Here is a 7,244-nt window from a genome sequence, read left to right on the forward strand (position 1 = left end):
TATTTCTTGGCTGCCACTAACAGAATTCCCCTGGGTCAGCTCAATATTTAGAGAATTCTGTATGCACTATGGAAGCAAAGAGAAAGACAGTTAATCTACATATGGAGGCACTGGGCTTCCCTGGTAGCTCAGCTGGTAAAGAATCCGCCTGCAATGTAGGAGACTCCGGTTCGATTCCTAGGTTGGGAAGATCCCCTGAAGAAGGCATAGGCTACCCACTCCAGCATTCCTGGACATCCCTAGTGGCTCAGCTGGTAAAGAAGCTGCCTGCAATGTGGGAGACCTGGGTTCAATCCCTGGGTTGGGAAGATTCCTGGAGAAGAACATGACAATCAACTCCAGTATTCTTGTCTGGAGAATCCCCAGGGACAGAGGAGCCTGGTGGGCTACAGTCCATAGAGTCACAAGGAGTCAGACATGACTGAGAGATTAAGCACAGCACAGCATGGAGGCAGGGGATAGGGGAGGTGGGAGGTGGCAGGGCCTCCCAGGGAGGGGACAAACTCAAGGGAGAGTTCTTGGGAGTTGTAATCCAGAAAATCCTGTTGGGACACCATATCAGTGATGACCTCATCTGTCCATGAAGTTTCTTTGAAATTCCCACCCCTCTTGTCAGGAGCAGGCTTACACACATGTGAAAAGACTCTGATTTAATATCGTCCCTCCTTTCATAGACAGATCCCTCTGGTCCACTCTGAGTGGAGGCTGCATCAGAACCAGGGGATTTCCCAGTCCCTTCCAGGCCTCTGAGTACAAAGTCTTCATCTAGCAACTGAGGTGTCATCAAAGGGGATTTTTCTGATTGGCCACAACCTGACCAGGCAGAGTATGGTTTGGGTGTCTTCAAAGTTCCTTCTCAACTCAGTCCTCATCATTGCTCTGCAACTCAGAACAGCCACTGCTGAGCCCACCTTGAGAAGAGGATGGTCCTGAACAGAGCTCTGATTCTGGGGGCCCTCGCCCTGACCACCATGATGAGCCCCAGTGGAGGTGAAGACATTGTGGGTGAGTGCACAGTTGAGGGATGTAGAGATTAGAATTGGGGAACAGGGAATCAGAGGGAAAATCAAGAAAGACTGGCCTAGAAATAGTAGAGACCCTCACACCTTTCTCCATACTCAGTCAGTTAGTTCAGTCACTCAGTTGTGTCTGACTCTTTGCAACCCTATAGACTGCAGCACGCCAGTCTTCCCTGTCCATCACCAACACCCGGACCCTGCTCAAACTCATGTCCATCGAGTTGGTGATGCCATCCAACCATCTCATCCTCTGTCAACCCCTTCTCCTCCTGCCTTTAATCTTGCCCAGCATTAGGGTCTTTTCCAATGAGTCAGTTCTTCGCATCAGGTAGCCAAAGTATTGGAGCTTCAGCTTCAGCATCAGTCCTTCCGATGAATGTTCAGGACTGATTTCCTTTAGGATCGACTGGTTTGATCTCCTTGTAGTCCAGGGGACTCTCAAGAGTCTTCTCAGTATTAGGCAAATAAAAAATTACAGTTGTTCCTCCTTCAGGAAACCAGAGTCCAGACACACTCTCTTTATTACCGGTGCTGTTGCAGAGTTCACCAAGGTCGTCACTCAGTTTCCAATACTGGAGCCAGTGAATGTGTTCTGGAGGGCCCTAAGGCAATCAGTTCATTTTTGATTGCCTCAAAGATTAGCGATGTTTCCACAAGTAGACGTCTTGTTACCAAAAATTCCATAAACTATCACTCCCAAATTTATCTGAACAACTTTGGAAGCCTTTTATATATTTCTTCTAAAGTTTTTCTTGGGGTGAATAGTTCCATGAATTATGAATACTGTGTGGATATGAAGAAGGTTGACCTTTTCTTAGTCTCAGATCTAAAACTGGCATTTCCATGATGGCATCTGGCACAGCGGGTAGATGAGCAAGCCCAGTCGAGTACTTTTATATAAAGCACTTTGCCACATGGGCATCACTTGATCTCAGTTACTCCATATATGTCACCTCACAAATAAAGTTGTGAGGCATGCTTTCTAAGTAATTAAGATACACAAATGTCAAAGATTACTCTATTTTTTAGTATTACCATTATAAGTGTAGCTTTGATTTTTTTCTTTAACAAAGTAAAAACCTTCCTTATTTTTATTTTAAAATTGAGAACTTTATGATAAAAAAAAACTTGCTGAATTAAATTGTATTGTTTTCAAACTGTCAGTTCAAATCACCTGTTCTTCACCATATCTGTAGAAGTCCTTCAAGGAGAATGGGCAAGCACAGGTTATTTATTTGGTTCCTTAGGCCCCTCTGCCTTTGCTGTCCCCCTCTTTCTACCCTCTGTTCATACATGCCTTCATCTTCCTTTCCTTCCAAGATCCATCCCTTGCCCACATCTCTGTTGTTTATGGACAAGAAGAGTGAGTTTGTAAAACCAAAGTAGAATGGCCAGATAGTTCAAAGGGGAAGAGAAAAGGAGGTTACTCTAATCTTCAGCAACTTTATTAGCCGTGGCTTCTCCCATTCTAATTTTGTGTGATAGCAAGTTTCACCTGCTTCCCCAGAGCACTTCCACATTTTCTTTCTTCAACATCACACCAGAGTGTCCTGGTCAAGCTCAACTTACCCATTAGGCACACTGGGCACAGTGCTGAGGGCCTGAATGCTTATAAGGCCCCATGAAAATACTTTATTATTTTAATTAGAAGAAAAACTGAAAATTTATGGTAGAAGAAAATGTTTTAATTTTAATTTAGCCTGTACTATTTTTGCCTTTATACCAATATAGTCGAAAATATGATCTTTAGTATTTTTATGGGGGTGGGCCCACCTGAGCAACAGTGCTTAAGGCTCACAAGTCATAATGCTTCCCTGGTCACTGCTGATTCTGACCGTCATATAGCTCTGCTACCTATGTGTCTTTAAGTCTTCCCCAAAGTTTCTTTGATCCTCAAGAATAGTAACTGACATTTTGTACACATTTTTGAGCACATAGCAAGCTAAGTTTTGGGGGATTCAAAAATGAAAAGACATGCTATCTGCCTCATTTGGGGTGCTAAGATTAGTCATGCTAAGAAAATGGTGTAGAAAAGCAGAAGGTGTATTGCTGAGCAGGGCAATGGACCCAGCTGAGGCTGAAGCTATAAGAGTGATTGGTTCCAGTTGGCGCAGCAGTGTAATGTGGTTCAGTGTGGGCAACCCAGGACAAGTACCAGATGAGAAGGAATAATTGCATATATTCATGTTTGAAAAGGAGTCAAGAATACTCACTACAAGGATAAAGAAGTTTTGTTAGAAGGCCTTTCATTATAATTGATCCAGAAAGGGGGTAAAGATGAGCAATAGACTAACTTGAAAGCAGGACATTGGGATGGAGAGATTGGAGATTAGAATGCAATTTTTTTTAAAAAATGTGTAATGAGAGAACTTGGTTTAAATAGTTGATAACTAAGTAGAAACTTCGGGAATGAGCTAGAGGTGTCCAGGAAATCTTAAAAGATCATTTCATTCCAGGGGCAAAAAACAGACCCCTGAAAAGACCAAGGAACATGAAAGGAAAATCTCATTTGGTTTGATTGACAGATGAGGTCAGATGAGGGTGCAGGATATACCCATCACAGAACTGATCAGTACGCAGCACTTGGTCCTTTTCTCACCTGACTCCCATTACTCAACAGATTCCTTGTTGACAGAGACCATGCCTGATTGATGTTTTATTCTTTGTCTCTCCCAATGTCTGAAACCCTGTTGATATTCATGAAATGAGGAAGTTGGGAAAGAGAAAATATTTAAAGACTCATATGTGTCTGGATAAAATTGTCCATACTTGGGCAGAGTCTAACTGAGTTGGTTGCCACTCTTCTTTAGCATCCTTAGAAAAGTACATTGTCCATTTGAAGAAAAGGGCTATAATTCACTCTGAATCCTCAACAAGTTTGTGTTGAATCAGAAAAAGGAGTTTAGTTACCTCCTTAAAGAAAAATATGGTTTTCCCTGATGGCTCAGACGGTAAAGAAGTCATCTGCAGTGGAGAAGACCTGGGTTTGATCCCTGGGTCGGGAAGATCCCCTGGAGAAGGAAATGGCTACCCACTACAGTATTCTTGCCTGGATAATCCCACGGACAGAGGAACCCAGCAGGCTAAAGTCAATGGGATCGCAAAGCGTTGGACACGACTGAGTGGCTTTCACATTAAAGAAAGAAATAAGGGGAAGGAAGTGTCAGAAATGCAAAATAAAGCTTCCATTTTTTTATTTCAGAAGGAATCAGGCATTCTTCTTTAAGAATCACTACAGTTAACAAAATGGACACCTTAGAGGCATTGTTTATTCTCTATATGCTTTGTTATGTTGTCACTGTGCTTGTCATACTGTTTCTTATACCTTATAAAAGAGGACTCTCTTTTAAAATAGTAGGATCATGTGTGCTTTTCCTTGGTTAAAAAATAAAATAAAGAAGGAATCTCTATGCAGTAAATGTTCTGCTCTGAGTCAGCCCCGAGGGGAAAAGAATCACAATGAATGTGTTATTATCTGATGAAAAATTAAGTGAGAGAAAAAACTTTTGAAGAAGAGGAAACAAAGCTAATACCAGGAAAATTCATTCATTCCCTTCTTTCTTCTCTCTTTCCATTATAATCTTTATTACAGACTACAATGTGCCAGGCACTGAGCTGGGCAGGCAGGAAATAGCAGTAAACGAAGCCTGTGAAATCCTGCCCTTGTGAGCATACGAGCTCAGTCGTGATGGACTCTCAAACCCATGGACTGTAGCCTTTCCCTTCTCCAGGGGATCTTCCCAACCCAGGGATCGAACCCAGGTCTCCTGCACTGCAGGCGGATTCTTTACCAGCCAAGCCACAAGGGACTCTCAAGAATCACATATGTTACAGTGCAAAAGCAGCCTGGATTCTAACAGGACAGCTACCAACACTTAGGGAAAAGGAAGCAGGTGCTGGCACTTTGCTTAGAGACATTGTGCCAAAGGTGAAGCCCACCGTGTTTGAAAGTTAGTTTCTTCAGCTACTTTGTTTAATATGGCCTTTTCTCTCTGTTTTCCACCTTCCTGCTCCTCACCCTCACTTATCAGCTGACCACTTTGGCTCCTATGGCACAGAGATCTACCAATCTCATGGTCCCTCTGGCCAGTACACCCAGGAATTTGATGGAGACGAGCTGTTTTATGTGGACCTGGGGAAGAAGGAGACTGTCTGGAGGCTGCCTATGTTTAGCCAGTTTGCAGGTTTTGATCCACAGGGTGCACTGAGTGAAATAGCTACAGCAAAACAAAACTTGGATATCCTGACTAAACGCTCCAACTTTACCCCTGCTATCAATGGTAAGTGTCCACCATTCTACTTCTCTTTACTGAATCTATTCTTTCATATCAGGCTTCACTCCCTTCTTCTCTAAGGAGAGATATCGTTCACCACGCTATGAAACTTTCCCAAGTGTCCCCAGATTTCATAGTAATTATTGAACACTCATCCTCTCCCACCTCAAAGATCACATATTTCCATGTAATATAAGGACCTTTACTCCCATAACATATTCCTTGAATCCCTCAAGGAGGAGTCCCACAGACCTCCTCCTTAACAAGCATGCCCACAGACAGCACGGGGATAAAGCATGGGCAACGTATAGCATCTCCCAGCAGAAGGCGGACAAGAGCTCCTCCTCTGTCAGACTGGGAAACGTTGGTGAGAGGGCTCCCCCAGGAGGCAGTGCAGAATCAGGGCCAAGCTTTTCCCATTTCACATCTGTGCTGTTTTCTCACCATAGAGGTTCCTGAGGTGACTGTGTTTTCCAAGTCTCCCGTGATGCTGGGTCAGCCCAACACCCTCATCTGTCACGTGGACAACATTTTTCCCCCTGTGATCAACATCACATGGCTGAAGAATGGGCATGCAGTCACAGAGGGTGTTTCTGAGACCAGCTTCCTTCCCAAGGATGATCATTCCTTCCTCAAGATTGGTTATCTCACCTTCCTCCCTTCTGATGATGACGTTTATGACTGCAAAGTGGAGCACTGGGGCCTGGATGAGCCACTTCTGAAACACTGGGGTATGTACGAGTTCCACCCCTTTCGGTACTCTCTCTTTTTCTACCAAGTACAAAACACTCTGAGTTTTGGTCCCTCAATCTCACAGTCCAAAGCTTGTTTTCCACACTTCAAGGTTTCTAAAATTATAGAAACCTTCATTCTCTTCCCTAAGCCTGGTGCCCTGAGTTTTTGTAGCATGAACACCACACCTCCTGCCCAATCTCATACACAGGCACATGAACCAACACTCAGTATTCTGACTTTCATAACTTCACTTTTCCAGAGCCTGAGACTCCAGCCCCTATGTCAGAGCTGACAGAGACTGTGGTCTGTGCCCTGGGGTTGACCGTGGGCCTTGTGGGCATCGTGGTGGGCACCATCTTCATCATCCAAGGCCTGCGCTCAGGTGGGGCCTCCAGACACCAGGGTCCCTTGTGAGTCGCACCCTAGAAAGGAAGGTAAGGATTCATATTTGTCAGTGCCACAGACACACTTCAGGAGAAAGTGAAGCGGGAAGAAATTGTAGACACAAACGTGGTTGAAAAGTTGTGGGAAAGTTGGGAACCAGCATGACTACAGCACAGAAGCTCCCTAGGACTCATCAGTTTCATGCCTTTCCTGTTGCAGGTGCTCTGCCCATCTATGATTGCAGAAGAGAGGACGTTCTAGACGACCTAGAACTAGTTTCTGGCCAAGTTCATCATATACTCTCTCTTCCCCTACACTCTGCCCCTCCTCTCTTCTCTGGGACTTAAGATGCTGTATCATCTCAGAGCTCACATATACCCCAGAGTTCTCCCCTGACTTTCTGATATTTTTTTCTGTTCTCAGTAGTTGCCTACCATGAGATCACTGGCTCCCTAGTGACCCCAACCCCATATCACCATGGAAGCAATAAACTCCCCTTCAATAGAAATGTTTCCTGTCTTTCATCTCGGAGCTGACCAAGATCATGTTCTCTTATGCTTTAGGCCCCTTAATTTCATTTCTCAGATCATGTTTCATGCTGAAGAACATAAGAGCAACTTTTATAAATTCATAATATTTCAGTATGTTCACTATGGTTAATATTTCTCTCTTCCTACTATTTCCAATCTTGGCTCTTGGCACTTCCATCCACCCCTTAATTCAGGCATCAGTGAAAGTAATATATACCTTTTTTCCTTGGTTTATATTTGTTATAGCAGAAATACAAAAACCAAGAGAGAAGTCTGTACTCATCTTTTTTTTTTTTTTTTGG

General features: G+C 43.7%; 1 protein-coding gene across 1 annotated transcript; it reads left to right on the forward strand.

Moving 5' to 3' along the window:
* Positions 1 to 870: 870 nt before the first annotated feature.
* LOC128055331 (SLA class II histocompatibility antigen, DQ haplotype D alpha chain-like) lies at positions 871 to 6,907 on the forward strand. The gene is made up of 5 exons (XM_052647843.1): positions 871 to 1,005; positions 5,051 to 5,299; positions 5,743 to 6,024; positions 6,288 to 6,462; positions 6,632 to 6,907. Exons 1-4 carry the CDS (start codon positions 924 to 926, stop codon positions 6,440 to 6,442), a joined length of 768 nt encoding a protein of 255 aa, XP_052503803.1. The 5' UTR covers positions 871 to 923; the 3' UTR covers positions 6,443 to 6,462; positions 6,632 to 6,907.
* Positions 6,908 to 7,244: the final 337 nt, after the last annotated feature.

The sequence above is a fragment of the Budorcas taxicolor genome, chromosome 11 (assembly GCF_023091745.1).
Source record: "Budorcas taxicolor isolate Tak-1 chromosome 11, Takin1.1, whole genome shotgun sequence".
Lineage (NCBI taxonomy): Eukaryota > Metazoa > Chordata > Mammalia > Artiodactyla > Bovidae > Budorcas > Budorcas taxicolor.

What these genes read in the sequence shown, in the direction of transcription:
- LOC128055331 (XM_052647843.1), top strand. Translation starts at nt 924, where the DNA reads ATGGTCCTGAACAGAGCTCTGATTCTGGGGGCCCTCGCCCTGACCACC. An exon ending in CTTTACCCCTGCTATCAATG is followed by an intron (nt 5,300 to 5,742) that starts GTAAGTGTCCAC and finishes TTCTCACCATAG; the next exon opens with AGGTTCCTGAGGTGACTGTG. An exon ending in GCCACTTCTGAAACACTGGG is followed by an intron (nt 6,025 to 6,287) that starts GTATGTACGAGT and finishes TCACTTTTCCAG; the next exon opens with AGCCTGAGACTCCAGCCCCT.